The sequence below is a fragment of the Mytilus edulis genome, chromosome 14 (genome assembly GCF_963676685.1).
Source record: "Mytilus edulis chromosome 14, xbMytEdul2.2, whole genome shotgun sequence".
NCBI lineage: Eukaryota > Metazoa > Mollusca > Bivalvia > Mytilida > Mytilidae > Mytilus > Mytilus edulis.
In genome coordinates this window covers 37788359-37806857 of record NC_092357.1, presented here as the reverse complement: position 1 = coordinate 37806857, position 18499 = coordinate 37788359, and the positions used below count along the sequence as shown (strand labels likewise).

Sequence of the window (18499 nt, the reverse complement as noted above, 5' to 3'; positions counted from 1 at the left end):
ATAATGATCGCCGACAGGCGATAAGCTTGTTGGGAAAGCTACTATTTGTTGTAAACGTTGGTGCTCCAAGCAACGGAGGAATTAACGTACATACAATACAATTGTTTCGGATAATTATTTAAATGCACATGCATTCTTTAAAATACAGAAAAGTTTTATTTTAAACCGGTAATAGATAAAAATAAATACATTTAAACACAATATAATAGCAAACGGGGAGAATTTAAAAGAAACACAGTAAACCTTGTACGAAAGTACGGTCCTCCTGACCAAAACATTGGAAAATCCGAAAAAAAACGTTACAAGCATAAAATGAAGTGACATCATACATGTATCTATAAGCTAAAACAGCAATATCATTCTATGTAATCCGTTGGAAAAGGTAACTTAATCACAAATGTTGAAAATGAAAATAGCCTTTGCAGACTTAATGATGTGTTGTTATGTATAAATAGAAATTAAAACGCATATATGTGTTTAGAAAATAATTTGTGAAACATTTTCAGGTAGGAAAGATTTAGAGCTGCCTTTTAGAACTGAGGTCAATTATGGTCCACCTTTCCTCTGAACCAGCTTTACAGACGGAGATAGTATAAAGATTTTCTCTGAATATATAATCTGATACCATGGATACTCTTTATCTAGTCCGAGATTACTCTGACGTCCAAGGGCTGTTTTGCCAGACAAGCTGGGGCCGTGGGACGTCAGAGCTCATCCCATATCTAAAAGTGGATATTTGCCCACCCAAAATAGATGCGCTGCTTCGTTGCTTCTGGTGCCGAATGACATTCTTGGAATTATATAAATCGGGCATCAATCTGTTCATTTTTCATTTATCTCTTCGTTTATGTAAGTTTCACCTACCTGCCAACCTTTATTTTCTCATTATAAGACTGTTTTCACAGTGACCCATCGATTTCGGCATTTTGACTTTCACTTTCAAATGGACGTCAAGTTACGAGAGAGTTCGTGGTCTCGAGACTCAAAATATGCAAATATTTATATTTTTTCACCTCCTTTATAGGAGATCGATGTTTAACATTTAGTAGCCAACCATGATTTTTCACCTCCTTTACAGGAGATCGGTATGAAGCATTTAAATAGTTCCGACCATGTTACAATCGAAATCTCTTGGACATTTAGATAACTTGCATCGTAAATGAACAAGGTGTTACATTATGGACATTTGCATAAATCATCACTGTTTTCTCGTGGTCACGTGTTAATCTTTGAAAATGAAAGGCAAAATGCCGAAATCGATGGGTCACTGTGAAAACTGTCTAATGATGAGAAAATAAAGGTTAGCAGGTATGTGAAACTTACATAAATGAAGAGATAAATGAAAAATAAACAGATTGATGCCCGATTTATATAATTCCAAGGCCATCAATCGGAACCAGAAGCAATGAAGCAGCGCATCTATTTTGGGTGGGAAAATATCCACTTTTTGATATGGGACGAGCTCTGACGTCCCACGGCCCCAGCTTGTCTGGCAAAACAGCGTTGGACGTCAGAGTAATCTCGGACTACTCTTTATCATGTTTATGCAATTCATTTTAGTGTTTGTTTGTCATTTAAGATAACTTTAAACAATTTAATAATTGAATAACAACATGTTTTTATTTACAGAACGTCATGATGGCAGAAAACTATACAAAAGAGCTAAACCAGAAGAATGTTAGAGAAAAGTTAAATTCCGAGAAGATTAAGCTATGGCTACCACCTTATACAACAGAAAGTGATGAAAAAGGAGACATACCTAAAGTATGTTCATGTAACAACAACTCAACCACTAGCAGCAGAACCATAGCTCTAAGATCCTTATGATATTTTTTACTATTTGCTAACCATCTATCTAGTTAAGAGGAGCATTAACTGTACTCTAAAGTTTCTAAACACGTTAATGACTGTTAAATTAAATGAACATGATGAATAGAAATTGTTTTTTAAAGAATGATTATCAAAGAGACGCTCACTCACTCGGTAACCAAACAACAAAATTAAAAGCTTAATGAAAATAGAAATATTCAATAGTAAGAACAAACAGTGATATGGGGTATACATGTGCATCAATGAAACTAACTCATCAACAAAATCAGTTTGCACAAAAATGAAAGAAAAAAAACTATGCATGTTTCAAATTTATTTTACTTCTCTGTTTTTAGAAATATATTAATACAATTTGAACCTGTTAAACTACATGTATGTATACTTAAACTGTAAAACAAGCATATTTTTTATTATTATTTAGGATTTAGTTGATAGATTTAGTAAAGATTTAAAATTACCAGAAGATGAAATCACAGAAATATTTGAATCTTTGAGAGTTCATGCTATACAGAAACTTCAGGAAAGAAACAAGTTCCAGGAATCTGGACTAGCCACAATCAAAGTCAAAATATCTGGACAAAAGTCAAAGGTATATAGTTACAGTTAATAACATAAAATGAGGGGAACCTAGCTTTTATAAATTTTATTTTTGCCCATGAATGGTCTTCATTATAAGTACCAAGATGTCACTGATGTGAATATTGTAGATAGGAATGAAACATATTCTACAGCAATGTAAAGGGTATACAGTCAAGGTAATTCCATTAAATTCCTTCTTGATGGTGAATTTTCAAGGACAGTTAATCTTAGGGAATTTGTGTGTCTCTATTTAAAAAATCTCCATATTAGAATATTAAGGGGATGCAGTATTATTACCAATGAGAGAAGTATCCAGCACAGTTCAAATGATGAAGGTATAAGCAATTATAGGTCAAAGTACATCCTTCAACAATTAGAAAAACCCATATATAATTTATATGAATGGAAGATTGGAAGAACAGAAGTTATTGATTTTCTTAATACCGTAGAATCAAAGTAGTTCACTTATGCTTGTTGTAAAAGAATTAGTAATTTTACAAGTGCCTAGCTACAAATTTTAATATCAAAATGGCTGTCCATAACATGTCTTAAAGGTCTGCTTTGAAGTATAATTTTTTTTTATTTTTATATTACAAATGTATTAGAATGAAAATTATTATTTCAGGTCTTGCCTTATGCTCATTTTAACTTATTAAGCATATATATTTGTTTCTTTTTAATTTGATTTTTTCAATTTATTGCATTGGTATTTATGTGTTTCAGGAAGAAACTAAACATAGTCTTACATCTGTAGAGATTTCATTAGACAGTAAAGGACAGGACTTTAGAAAGATGATTTCAGATAGAATAGGCATCCCACAAGATCAGCTGAAAATCATTTGTCAGGGAAAAGTTGTCGGGAATGATACAACATTGAAGGAACAAAATGTCAAAGTATGAAGTTTGATATATAATTATATAAGGGGCTCTAGAACTTATGTACCAATAGGAGTAAAGTTGTAGTTTATTTTAAGGCTTTTTTATCATCATGAATGTACGTGGATACATCGAGAGATTTTGTTTTTGAACATGGGTCCTTGGCAATTAATTGTTGTATATACAAAGAAGATGTGATATGAATTTCAATGAAACAACTCTCCACTAGAAACCAAATGGTGTATATCAATGTAGCATTAAACAACCAAAGGCCATTTTAAAGCCTTGAACAATGAGCAAAACCTATAGTGTATAGTCAGCTATAAAAGGCTTCAGAATGATGTAAAGCAATCTAAATGAAAAAAAAATTGCTGATTAATATATAAAACAGTGTCAAATTTCCAGGTAATGTCTTGAATAAAAACTCATTTAAAGTATGTTGATTGCTATTTATTAGTCATTTATGTATATTTTAGATGTTTAGATAGCATACAGTTGTAATATTAGTTTTATCGTCCTCCTAACGTACCAACAAATATATCTTCATTTGTTCTTTGTACACACTGTAGTTTATGTTCAGACAATAACAAGGAATAAAAAAGTATATCTATAATGTTGATCACTATATTGAAATATAGCTTTTTCATCAATTAACCACTGGACAATAAGTAAGCAACAATTAATTAATCATTTTGAAATAGGTGAAACTTTATTTACAATGTAAGTGAGAAATACGATTCATTTTAGAAGTATGCAAATGCAAGACATATATCCTACTTTATTTTAAAGAGTAGCTCACAAGTTTCAGTCCTACATTTACCCCAGTGTCAGAATCAGAGGCTGCTAAACAACAAGGGGAGATAACAAATTTCATGTCTTTTTTAACTTATTTATTAGAATAGTTCACAAGTTTTGGTCCTGTGTTTATCTGTGTCAGATTCAGAGGCCCATAAACAACAAGGGGAGTTAACCAAGTTCATGTCCTTTTTATTTATTTTTCAGAATAGTTCTCAAGTTTAGTCCAGTGTTTATCTGTGTCAGAATCAAGGGCTGTTGAACAACAAGGGGAGATAACAAAGTTCATGTCTTTTTTATTTATTTTTCAGAATAGTTCACAAGTTTTCATCCTGTGTTTATCTGTGTCAGGATCAGAGGCTGCTAAACAACAAGAGGAGATAAGAAAGGTCGTGGTTTAAACTTATTTTTCAGAATGGTTCACAAGTTTTAGTCCTGTGTTTATCTGTCTCAGGATCAGAGGCTGCTAAACAACAAGAGGAGATAAGAAAGGTTGTGTTTTTAACTTATTTTTCAGAATGGTTCACAAGTTTTAGTCCTGTGTTTATCTGTCTCTGGATCAGAGGCTGCTAGACAACAAGGGGAGATAATAAAGTTCATGTTTTTAACTTATTTTTCAGAATATTTCTCAAGTTTCAGCCCTGTGTTTATCTGTCTCAGAATCAGAGGCCCATAGACAACAAGGGAGATAACAAAGTTCATGTCCTTTTTTTCATTTTTCAGAATAGTTCACAAGTTTTAGTCCTGTGTTTATCTGTGTCAGAATCAGAGGCTGCTAAACAACAATTGGAGATAACAAAGTTTATGTCAACAAAGAAAGCTGCTGAACTCTTGTCAACACAGGCAGGGAAAGGTTGAACATATAATTTTAGTTATTTATTTTCATGGGTACTAATTTCAAGGATTGAGGAAAACTTGCATTTTTTGTTGATTTTTTATTTCATGATTTAAGCAATATGTGCTAATTACAAGCCTGTAGAAAATTTGTAATATTAACTTTAAAATTGTTGTTCAACTCATAAAATCCAAGAAAATAAGTATCCCACAAAAAAAAGAATCCACACATTAATATATATAATTTGTATTGAAAAATTAATGTAACCCCTGCACTGCACTTTTTTTTAATTATGAGACTTTATAAAAAAATTCTTGCATTTTTGATTACATGCTTATTTAATATTTGTGGATTATTAACACTCCTGGTTAGTTGGGTCCAACCCTATTCTTTTATATTGCAGGTAGATAGGGTGTCTTCCTCCATCTTGGATTTTGAAATACATGTACCAGAAACGGGCCGCCAGAAACAATTGGTCTAGATCTTTAATAAAATGTGTAAATTTTGAGAGTAGTAATTTATGTGAAAGAATTTTATAGAAAATGACATGCATGTCGTATATATAATATGGTTTTATTTTACAAAATAACAGAATACTTTTGTTTGAATCAATTTTTTCCAACTTTTCCACATATGGGGAGGCAACTCAAATGTAAGGGCAGATAATTCAGATAAAGTTACTTTTACAACATAATGTTTTAGGAATTTACCTATTTTTAATGTAGCAAGAAAATGGGTTCTGTGACCCCATTTTTTCTTTTTCTTATCTGAAAGCATAATATTAAAGCTATCTTCTCATATTTTATCACAAAATTCTATGGTGTAATTTTTGTTTTTATGGCAGAAAATTGGGTTTTCCATGCAGAATCTTACAAAATATGTCAAGTAGCGTGAAAATAAGCCCTTTGACCCATTCTTTGAATTTGTATTGTAAAAAGAGCATGATATAACCTACAATTTGGCAAATGTATTAAAAAATTCTATGGATTATCATATAGACACCCTTTCTACCTTAATGTATATAAACTTGCATTGTATATTGCAATATGTTCGAGGGATAAAATCATAAAAGGAGATGTGAGTATACATCACAACAACAGAATATCATTGAGAGAGAAACATGCAGTCTATTTTGCTCCCTTGTACCTTTTAACGCCTCCTAGAAAATTATAGAATTTCAATTTGATTATTTTGTAAGAAAAACAAACAAATGTATACAGTATTAGACAGTATGATATTATATAAGACAGTGATATTTTTGGAAATTGAAATTAGCTAAATTTTATTTTTCAGTTAAACATGTTAAATGCGTTGTTAACGCCATGAAACTTGAGGAAAATTTAACACAGAAATAATCAACTGAATCATCTTAGGCTGTTAAACTCAATCTTGGAACAAACCATGACTAAAATAAAACATTGATATATGTATCTATGTCTTACATTCCATATGACATGTATGATGCAAAATTTTAAATGTATTTTGGTGATTAATTAAGTGATTTTCCCAACAGATGATGACGATTTTGAAATACAGATAGCTGACCAATCAGGCAGACCCCTGCAGTTACCAGCAGAAGAAAAGAAGGTATTGTGTATCTACTTAAAAGTTACTCTACCTTAATCTGAATTGACTCCAGGGATTGCCAGTTATCCTGCTGAAGGTCTATAATTCACTTGAGCACTCAAGTTTCCTTGATCATTACAAACTGACCGAAAAATATAACCCAAAGTGTTGAATGTATTGTAAAAGACAATTCAGTATTCAATGTATTTAAGAACCTGATTTCCATTTGTTGCAAAAAAAAACCACAGAAGGTAAAAATTTCAGATATCAAGTTTTAATTAACACCGTTTCTGCATAAAATCTAATGAATATAATAATTGAAAATTATATAGGATATTAAGATAAGTTTTACACCACACTTTAGTTCCTAATACTGCAAATCTAGCTTGCCTTAAAGTCACAACATTTAATTTTGTAGTAAGATTAAGAATTGTTTATGGTAAGAGTTGTTTCTCTTTGCATGTACAGTTTTTGTTAATGATACAAATCTACCTGGATATTGAATAAGTTAAACTCAACTGTTCTGGTTTATCATGGTACTGCTTATCGTATACCTAACTGACTTAAGCATATGTTCTGACATTAGCCTTGCCTTTAGTCACTTTAAATGAGAAAGGGATCAATGAAACACGTCTTTTCTTGATGTGGATCATAATTATTTAAGGCCCTGACATTAACAATGGCTTTAAACAATGTTCATTTTCTGGGTCATAATTGTTTTAGACTCTGACATTAACCATGACAGATCTGTGAAACAATGACTTATTTATTTATATATGTGTCATGTTTGTTTTAGGCTCTGACTTTAGCCATGAATTTACACACAAAAAAATTGATCAATGAGACGCTTTATGTCATTTTATGAGTCATTTTTGTCTGTTTTGCTTTTGCTAATAAGCTTCTGGGACAACGTTTTGAAGAAAAAAAATATCATGTAGAATGTGAAGTTAATTCATATGGCTTTTTTTTTTGCACTACTATTTTGTTTTCAAATATCAAAATAAAGAGCTGTGTCGCATATTTTCAACGTTTATTTATGCCTGGAACTTTGAAGAGTTTTAAATTGCACTAATATTCTGTACTACATACCTTGTGCGCTTACCTCTACCTAAAAGTTTTCTGTAAGAGATAACTTTGTCCTGGTTAAATATGTCGGGGCAGACATACATTACTGTTAGAAAAAGTCCCTAGAGTGTTTAAATTTCCAGGTGTGCCCATGTTTCCAATACTAGAGGCTCTAAAGAGCCTGTGTCGCTCACCTTGGTCTATGTGCATATTAAACAAAGGACACAAATGGATTCATGACAAAATTGTATTTTGGTGATGGTGATGTGTTTGAAGTTCTTACTTTACTGAACATTCTTGCTTCTTACAATTATATCTATAATGAACTTTGCCCATTAGTAACAGAGAAAAAAAAATTGACTATAAAGGGCAATAACTCCTTAAGGGGTCAATTGACCATTTAGGTCATGTGGACTTATTTGTAGATCTTACTTTGATGAACATTATCGCTGTTTACAGTTTATCTCTATCTATAATAATATTCAAGATAATAACCAAAAACAGCAAAATTTCCTCAAAAAGATAAAACCCGACGATTCTGGTAAAAAAGTTTTGAGCGGGAAATACCAGGGTTGGCAAAAACCCGGGTTTTATGAGTATTGCCCAGCCCAGTGGGAAATACTGGGAAAACCCGGGTTTTACTGGGTTTTAGTGGGTAATACTGGGCAATACTGGGTAATATAAAATATTTGTCTGAATTTTAAAGAGGATTCAGTGATAAACACAAATGCAATACATTTAATAAAATATTTATACCCTACTTTGTTTGTTTAGCATTTGTCTAGATTGGCAAACTGTAAATAGAAAGCAAATGAATAATTTTTTTTTCAAATGAATATAGCTCCTATTAAGAATTAACAATTACATGTACATGTATTAAAGAAACATCACATTTAAATAATGTATATGTACTGTCACTAATTAATAAGTAATTATTCAGATTAGAACATAGATTTGTTTATGTAACAATAATCAGTCCTTTCAATTTTATAAGTGTTAATGGCATGACCCTGTCATTTGCCTGTAGGGTGTTTATTTAGCAATATGAATGTATAACAATTAAAATTAACAATTCAACTTAAACACTGCAATAAAATGCATTTTTCAAAGTTTGGATTATTGAAACAATACTTGGTTATTTGAAAAAAAGGTATCTTTAAATGTGCAAATCTTGTATTCTGCCTACATATAAAATTAATAGAGAAGAGAATGAAATTGAATTTTCTAGAAATTACTGTCAATGGTTATCTGTATAAAAAGTATATATTTAGCTGTTATACTATGAAACTATAACAAGTCTTTACTATTTTGTGTTAAAATAAGCTTAAAAAATCATATTGCCCAGTAATGCCCACTATTACCCATTTCTGGGAGTATTGCCCAGCCCGGGAAAACCCGGGTTTTCCCGCCCGGGAATTCCCGGGTGGGTAATACTTTGCCAACCCTGGGAAATACAAATATAAGATTTTTGGTAGGACGAAAAAATAAAATAAAATAAAATCTTGCTGGTAAATACAAATAAAAGATTTTCAGGCGGAACGAATTTATAGGGTCGGTCGGTAAAGGGCAAACAAACAATATTTTAATTTAAGCCTTAATGAGAAATAGATCTGTGAAACAATGACTTATTTATTTATATATGTGTCATATTTGTTTTAGGCTCTGACTTTAGCTATGACTTTACATGAGAAAGGGAGAGTCGCTCTAAAGAAGAAAGAAATAGCACAAGCATTGTTACTGTTATTAGAAGCAGATAAAGAGTTTAGGTAAATGTGGTTCATATAAGACATATTGAATAGTGGATACTAAAGGAGTAGGTTCAGTAAGACCCCTTTTTGGCCCAAAAATATAGCAGTTTTAGAAAAATGTGAAAATGTAATCTTTCAGCTATATTTTGGAAAGTAAAATGCCTCTGCTACATAAATATGAGCTGTTTTTTGACAATACAATGCACAAATATCGCGTTCTAGCATCATTAAGTCATGCTAAATTACTGAAATCTTCAAAATTTTACAATTTTGGTTAATTTTTAGTGGCATATTTGATAGATTTTTCATATTTAAGCTTGAATCAGAGCGTTTTTAATGACTAAATCAGTTAAAATCTTTCACATTAACTAATCAAATCAATTGAAATAGACACTAAAAGTGTTTAAAAAGTGTCCAAAAACTTTCGTTAGATGAACCTGAAATTTGAGGCCAAAAACAGCTCTTACCGGACCTTCTCCTTTATCAGTATGAATATCAAGCAAGCCTGCGATGGCGAGCTGATATTTGAGCTGATGAAGTCAGTTTTGAAAAATTGAATGCCATTATTCTTTTTATCAGCAATCTGTCTTTACTCTATGTTTTTTGTAAAGAACATGAAGAATACGAAATAATAAGTAAAACTACTTTTACTAATACAAAAATGTAGTTCGGCTGTGTTAATGAAGTTGCATCACGACATGCATTTCATTGATAAATTGAAGCAGATGCACTGTTCACAAAAACCAGAACATTTTCCTATTTTGTCTTTGTAAAAGATAATTTCTTTAAACTATCTACCTTAACCATTTTTTTCTGTCAAAAAGCAGGAACAAATTAATGTATATTTCATTTTTGGCTTAAGACAACACACTGTAAACTACTGAAAAAGCAACTGCACCTTTGATGGGTTAGATTTTTTTCCTTGCATAAGATTATTTCTGCATATAGTGTCTATTTGCTCCTGATAAAAAACTATTTTAATAATGCCACCATTAAAAGTATTTGAAGATTTTGATTTTGTAACAGGTGAAGATCTTTAAAAATCACACTAGTACAAGGCAAGACATTTTAAAATACAATAATGCAAAAAAGGTTATATAGAGTGTGTTATCAGACCAATAAGAGACGATTAATTGTAAGCTCTTCCATACAAGAAATATAGAAATATTTGTGTTGTGGATCCACCACTTTAACTTTATTATGCTACTACTGTTATAATAAATGCTGAAAATTCAGATCTGAAATAATTGCAATGTTTTTAATGCAAAAAAATGTGACAGCATCAGATTTGCAAAATTAAAAATGTGCAGTATTCATTTCATAAGCAATTTTCCTCAATAAAATTTGACAATCAGAATTAGATTTAACATTATTGCCTAATTGCCAGAGGTCAAGGATTGGCAATAATGAATGTGTAATACCCAAATTAACATAAGTTTGAAGGATAATTGATAGGGCATTTAGATATTTGACTTTGCAAACATCATAGTAACATATTACATGTATATAAAGACATATTATTTTATACAGTAAGTGCCGAGCTGACATTTTGAATGCAATAGACAATTATGCTGTTTTATGTTTGAACATTGTGTGGTGTTATTTACAGGGTTGGCAAAGTATTACCCACCCGGGAATTCCCGGGCGGGAAAACCCGGGTTTTCCCGGGCTGGGCAATACTCCCAGAAATGGGTAATAGTGGGCATTACTGGGCAATATGATTTTTTAAGCTTATTTTAACACAAAATAGTAAAGACTTGTTATAGTTTCATAGTATAACAGCTAAATATATACTTTTTATACAGATAACCATTGACAGTAATTTCTAGAAAATTCAATTTCATTCTCTTCTCTATTAATTTTATATGTAGGCAGAATACAAGATTTGCACATTTAAAGATACCTTTTTTTCAAATAACCAAGTATTGTTTCAATAATCCAAACTTTGAAAAATGCATTTTATTGCAGTGTTTAAGTTGAATTGTTAATTTTAATTGTTATACATTCATATTGCTAAATAAACACCCTACAGGCAAATGACAGGGTCATGCCATTAACACTTATAAAATTGAAAGGACTGATTATTGTTACATAAACAAATCTATGTTCTAATCTGAATAATTACTTATTAATTAGTGACAGTACATATACATTATTTAAATGTGATGTTTCTTTAATACATGTACATGTAATTGTTAATTCTTAATAGGAGCTATATTCATTTGAAAAAAAAATTATTCATTTGCTTTCTATTTACAGTTTGCCAATCTAGACAAATGCTAAACAAACAAAGTAGGGTATAAATATTTTATTAAATGTATTGCATTTGTGTTTATCACTGAATCCTCTTTAAAATTCAGACAAATATTTTATATTACCCAGTATTGCCCAGTATTACCCACTAAAACCCAGTAAAACCCGGGTTTTCCCAGTATTTCCCACTGGGCTGGGCAATACTCATAAAACCCGGGTTTTTGCCAACCCTGGTTATTTATGTATATAATGACATATTATTTTATACAGTAAGTGCCGAGCTGACATTTTAAATGCTGTAGACAATTATGCTGTTTTATGTTTGGACATTGTGTGGTGTTATTTATGTCTAAAGAATGTCGAAGATTTACCTGATGCAGGTTAGTATACTGTGGATTCATTATTATTCATTGTACACCAATTATCTTGGATTTCGTGGGTACAGGTGAACCACAAATCTAAATGTTCAAACAGTTGCGATTTTTCTATAGGGTTGTATGTAGATTTTGGCAAAACCAAAAAATCAAATATCTAGGAAAATTAGAGGTTTTCCTCAATCCATGTAAACTAGAGGTTTTCCTCAATCCACGAAAAAAACGATCCACAGTAGATCTTTATTATGAAGCACTGTTCAGGGCCTTGGTGGCCGAGTGGTCAAAGTAGTCAAACTACCGGTACTTCATCACTATCCAATCAACACTGAGGTTGCCAAGTTTCCAATCCTGCACGGGGTAGGTCCACGTGACTCAAATCTGAATTGACCAGAATTGTCAATTTTCCTACCAAGGTTTTCTTTGGACATTTCACCTCCCTCTGAAAATAAAAACTGACTGCAGAAAAATAGCACAATAGTGTTGACAGTGGCTTTAAACAATCAATCAATTACTGTTACATAATGTTCCAACATGTCCAAGTTAGTTGAGAGTCAGGTGCTAACAAAGAATTGTTTCACAGTTTGTCTTTTGAGTTGTTTCACAGTTGTGTTTTGAGTTGTTTCACAGTTTGTCTTTTGAGTTGTTTCACAGTTTGTCTTTTGAGTTGTTTCACAGTTTGTCTTTTGAGTTGTTTCACAGTTTGTCTTTTGAATTGTTTCACAGTTTGTCTTTTGAGTTGTTTCACAGTTTGTCTTTTGAGTTGTTTCACAGTTTGTCTTTTGAGTTGTTTCACAGTTTGTCTTTTGAATTGTTTCACAGTTTGTCTTTTGAATTGTTTCACAGTTTGTCTTTTGAATTGTTTCACAGTTTGTCTTTTGAATTGTTTCACAGTTTGTCTTTTGAATTGTTTCACAGTTTGTCTTTTGAGTTGTTTCACAGTTTGTCTTTTGAGTTGTTTCACAGTTTGTCTTTTGAATTGTTTCACAGTTTGTCTTTTGAATTGTTTCACAGTTTGTCTTTTGAATTGTTTCACAGTTTGTCTTTTGAATTGTTTCACAGTTTGTCTTTTGAATTGTTTCACAGTTTGTCTTTTGAATTGTTTCACATTTTTTCTTTTGAATTGTTTCACAGTTTGTCTTTTGAGTTGTTTCACAGTTTGTCTTTTGAGTTGTTTCACAGTTTGTCTTTTGAGTTTGTCTTTTGAGTTGTTTCACAGTTTGTCTTTTGAGTTGTTTCACAGTTTGTCTTTTGAATTGTTTCACAGTTTGTCTTTTGAGTTGTTTCACAGTTTGTCTTTTGAATTGTTTCACAGTTTGTCTCTTTTGAATTGTTTCACAGTTTGTCTTTTGAATTGTTTCACAGTTTGTTTTTTGAATTGTTTCACATTTTTTCTTTAGAATTGTTTCACATTTTGTCTTTTGAGTTGTTTCACAGTTTGTCTTTTGAGTTGTTTCACAGTTTGTCTTTTGAATTGTTTCACAGTTTGTCTTTTGAGTTGTTTCACAGTTTGTCTTTTGAATTGTTTCACAGTTTGTCTTTTGAATTGTTTCACAGTTTGTTTTTTGAATTGTTTCACAGTTTGTCTTTTGAATTGTTTCACAGTTTGTCATGCCAGGCTATTTTAAGGGGTCCTCATTGGGGGGTTCCAATCCCGGATCCTGCTTACTGTTTTGTCAGATTCCCGTATCCCGCTTACACTATGTACGTAACCAATTCTCATTTTTTTGTCATTTCCCGGGTCCCGCTAGACCTCATTTCCCGTTTTCACGACACAATAATTTGATCTTCACGTGTCACGCTTACAAAAAATCGGCAATCCCGTGTCATGCTTAGACCCTATTGAGACCCACTTTTAAAGCTAGCTTGATATACAAAATAAGATTTGCTCATTGCTGTTTACATTCGCTTCATTAATCTGACATATGTGGCTTTAAACTTATTTATAAGCTCTTAATATACCACAAAGTTTAATGTCATCTAAACAGGTTTAGTTGTTATTATAAATGAAATGTTTAAAAATTTCGATTATATGTGATATTTGAAATATTTGATCATTTTTGTTCGTTTGTCTGTCTGTCTGTCCTGCCTTAGTTAAAGTTTTTGATCAAGGTAGTTTTTGATGAAGACAAAGTCCAATCAACTTGAAACTTAGTACAAATGTTCCTTATGATATGATCTTTCTAATTTTATAGCCAAGTTAGAGTCTTCGCCCCCATTTCACGGTCCACTGAACATAGAAAATGATAGTGTGAGTAGGGCTGTTTTGAAATAGCTTGATATTTTTCATTGTAATAATGCATATTTTTTCAGAAAAAAGACTGAATATGAGTGAAGATTGTTTTATCAGAAGTTATGGATCAAACTTTGAAAGACTAAATGCAGTTAAAGTAAGTTAAAAATGAACTTGTTCTCTTCTCAAAGTCAAAATCTAGAGAGTTGTGGTGAATTTCATAACAAGAATATATATACTAAACTTTGTGGAAAATTCTAAAAGGAAAGTCTCTAAGCAAATGGCAAAATCAAAAGCTCAAACACATCAAACTAATGGACAACAAATGTTATATTCCTGACTTGGTACATGCAATTTCTTATGTAGACATTAATGGTGGATTAAATATGGTTTTATAGCTAGCTAAACCTCTAACTTAATGACAGTCATATAAAATTCCATTATATTAACAGCAATGTGTGACAAAATAAACAGACAATAGAATTAGCATGGAACAATTTTCTCTTTTAATCAGGTTATTTGGTTGTGCGCCTGATGTTGTAATTCATTGACTTTGAATATTTTACATAGCCTAAATACTCAAGTATTTTCGTTTTAATTTCACATTCGCATACAGATAAGATATAATTGTTTACATTTTAAACCAGATTTTGAAAAAAATTGTGCTATTTCGGATTCTAGTGTCATCGTCATGTTTGTAGTACTGCTATAAGCACAATTGATACAGATTTATTTATTTATTTTGGTTTTAATTTCCCCTTTTGTGTTGATGAAAAAGCATGTTTTTTTTGTGCATCTATCAACACACACAATTTATTTATGTGTTCTACTAATGATAGATATAAGAAGATATGGTATGAATGCCATTGAGACAACTCACCATCCAAGTCACAATTTGTCTAAGTAAACCATTATAGGTCAAAGTACAGCCTTCAACATGGAGCCTTGGCTCACACAAAACAGCAAGCTATAAAGGTCTCCAAAAATTACTATTGGAAAACCATTCAAACAGGAAAACCAACATATTTAAATTTCTTTTCGTTGAGACTTGGGTTTTCCCCTGTGGAATAGTTATATAATTTATAAGTTCAAAACTGGTTAGTGAGAGTAGTTGTATAACCAGTTCTTGTTTTGGTTATAAATATAGATGGGTAAAATATGCACGTGAAATACTTTGGCGGTTTAAAAGGTGGGGTTCCGTTATATTATATTAAGAAATTTGTAGGTGTCATTTTGCAGTTTATTGTGTCATAAGAATGTATATGATTATAATACCTAGTTTTATTTCTGTCTATTTAAATGTATTGGACAAATGTGTTTGTACTTATAATATGTTGGATTATAATGTTATTAAACATTGCTTACTAGAAAAGGAAAAGTTACTGCAAGCAACTAAACCTATATCTAGAGTTTTGTTTTATTATGCCCCACCTACGATAGTAGAGGGGCATTATGTTTTCTGGTCTGTGTGTCCGTTCGTTCGTCTGTTCGTTCGTCCGTCCGTCCGTCCATCCGTCCGTCTGTCCCGCTTCAGGTTAAAGTTTGTGGTCAAGGTAGTTTTTGATGAAGTTGAAGTCCAATCGACTTCAAACTTAGTATACATGTTCCCTCTGATATGATCTTTTTAATTTTAATGCCAAATTAGAGGGTTTACCCCAATTTCACGGTCCACTGAACATAGAAAATGATAGTGCGAGTGGGGCATTCGTGTACTGGGGACACATTCTTGTTTATTATACCAAGGATTTAGTAAAGAAATGTTTTAAATTCGCACGAGCATGGCGAGGGAAAATTTAAACATACAATAAGTATATATGCTAAAAAAATCATGTGATCATCCTGAAAATGCATGTTATATTTGACACTGTGCATAAGCAGTCAATCTTTTTTATAGGGTGGAAGTGGAACTGAGCTGGCATTGTTTATGAGACTACATTTACTACAAGGAATAGTAGCCTTTCATCAACACAGGCTCCAGGACGCCAGAAGACTATTATCAAAGGTTAGTGATAATATTTCTGTGTATATGGAGTTAGTATGATTGCCAATGTGGTGTAGTATTAAGACCATATGACTATAATATTTCTGTGTATATGGAGTTAGTATGATTGGCAATGTGGTGTAGTAGTAAGAACATATAACTACAAACACAAAGGTTCCTGGTTTGATAATCGTTCCGGTGAGAAAATTTCAGAGACTAAATTTACGGCTCTCCTTTGACACCATTTGCGAGTATGGTCTTGAGAAACACTGATAGTCCATTGGAAAGTGACGGTACATGACTGACCCCTGTTAGAGTGAGAGAGAGCAATATCTCTTGCACCTTAAAGACACCCTTGTAGATTTTGAAAGAGCAGGGTAATGCTGCTACAAGGCAGCACTCGCACCAGCAAAGTGGAAAGGGATAAATATAAGTTATAATAACTTGTTTCCTTATCCACTATAAATAAATATGTTTAAACTATTGCCAATGTGACAACTATCAGCTACACTTCTATAGCAATTATAGGTCACTGTATTGCCTTTAACAATGAGCAAAACCAATGCTGTACATAAACACATAACAAGCTGTTAAAGGCAGGCCAGTAGCAAGGAATTTCCAAGGGGGGGGGTTCGTTGGACTCACAAACTCGACTTTAACAGTCACAATTCGAACAGAACATTGACTTTAACAGTGCTTATTTGTTTTCCCCCGAACCCCCCTGGCTACGGGTATGAAAGGACCTGACATGAGAAATGTGAAAAAATTCAACTTAGAAAATTAACAGCCTTGATGGTGTTTATGAACTTTTCACATAGTTAAATTTTAAATTCTTTTAAGCAGAGATCTCATAAAGATCTGTTGTTGATGCCAAATTTAGCTTCTTGACTGATGTCAAACATTTGGAAATTAATGTTAAACTTGTTTTCCGTATGGGACATTAAACCTCTGATAATTGAAGAAAAATCATTGAATCTGTGCTCAGAAAGCAAAAATTAATAGCAGAGTATTTTATGAGAGCTTCAGATCACAGTTCAACCTGTTTATCATCAACTCAGTTAACTGAAATACCCAAACAAGTTTTGGTATTGCTTTCATTTTCATTCCATTTCTATGACTGTCTTGTACATAAATATTTGAACAAATTGGAATAAAACTTAATTTACTTAACCACCATAATCATTAAGACATGAACTTAAAAAAGTTGATACAAAACATCTTGACAAAAATTAATTTGGCTCGTTTAATTTTCATAAATTTTTTACAAAATCAGTGTTCTCCCCAGATATTTTATATAGCATCCTGGTAAACAAGGAAATTTGAAATACCATCATGTTTCTAAAAACTATAGCATCACATCCATAACACAACCTTAATAAAATTAATTCAGATAGCATCACATTCAGAAATATAGCATCACATTACCATGATGCTAAAAGATCCTGGGGAGAACACTGAAAATATTAAGTTAAACCCTTTGACAAATTATTTCAAAAAAGTTGAATGTCACACTTTATTGGAAAACATTCATCAGGGCCATGAAAAAGTTTGAAATAAAACCAAATTGTAGTCTATTTGGTACTTTGTCCTTATGATATAAAAGTTAAAACTCAAGGCCATATTGGCCTAATTGGTGAACCTTATCATTTGCCCAATTCTGTTTTGGTGAAAACTGCTAAAATATCCTGATGCCAAAATTACCTGATTTACAATATTCAAACAAGAAGCTGAAGAAACATCAAATGTTATTCACATTTTAATGTATTGACTTTTGAAATAAAGGTCATTTGATGCTGTGTTAGCCCAGAAAAAATAAATTGCTTTGCATAAATATTTAGATCAAGGTTACTCCATCCAGTTTCATCCTGTATAAGAGGATCCTCATGGGGCTTTTGATTACGTGATTACTTGGCCATTTTTACAGTGATAATTATTTGTTAATCTTGGCATGTTTTTTTATTATTTTATTATCTTGTTTTAAAAATAATTAATGATTAATAAAAATAAAAACGTAGGGGCGCCAAAATTCAATCATTCAGTCAATGTATTAGCTATAATTTATTGTGATATTGGTCAATAAATCCGAATTTGAAATTTACGCTAAAAAAGGGCGCCATTTTAGGACCTTATCGAACATACTCCTTTAACCCGTTTTAACTAACTCGGGTTGATCACTGTTTAAAAAGGCATAGTGTGAACGGGTTATTGGAGGGCCTCATTTAAACTGAGGACATCATTGAAAGGCTATTGATCTTATAATATTATTGTCATTTCATTTTAAGGTTATTTTATTAACAGTCTAGAAATTTTTAATCGCAGCAGGTGTTTTTGGGCAGTTTTGTGAACAGTTTGAGAACAAGATATTTA

At 31.9% G+C, this 18499-nt stretch overlaps 1 protein-coding gene across 1 annotated transcript in view; it reads left to right on the top strand.

The window, feature by feature from the left end:
- The first annotated feature begins 244 nt into the window (after positions 1-244).
- The window catches only part of LOC139503456 (NEDD8 ultimate buster 1-like), a 30056-nt gene continuing 11801 nt past the window's right edge, over positions 245-18499 (top strand). The window contains exons 1-10 of the mRNA XM_071293231.1: positions 245-382; positions 1630-1764; positions 2252-2419; positions 3133-3303; positions 4804-4933; positions 6429-6502; positions 9206-9312; positions 11818-11927; positions 14232-14308; positions 16046-16153. Coding sequence (XP_071149332.1) covers positions 1636-1764; positions 2252-2419; positions 3133-3303; positions 4804-4933; positions 6429-6502; positions 9206-9312; positions 11818-11927; positions 14232-14308; positions 16046-16153 — 1074 coding nt within the window. The 5' untranslated portion in view covers positions 245-382; positions 1630-1635. The remainder of the gene's footprint in view (positions 383-1629; positions 1765-2251; positions 2420-3132; positions 3304-4803; positions 4934-6428; positions 6503-9205; positions 9313-11817; positions 11928-14231; positions 14309-16045; positions 16154-18499) is intronic.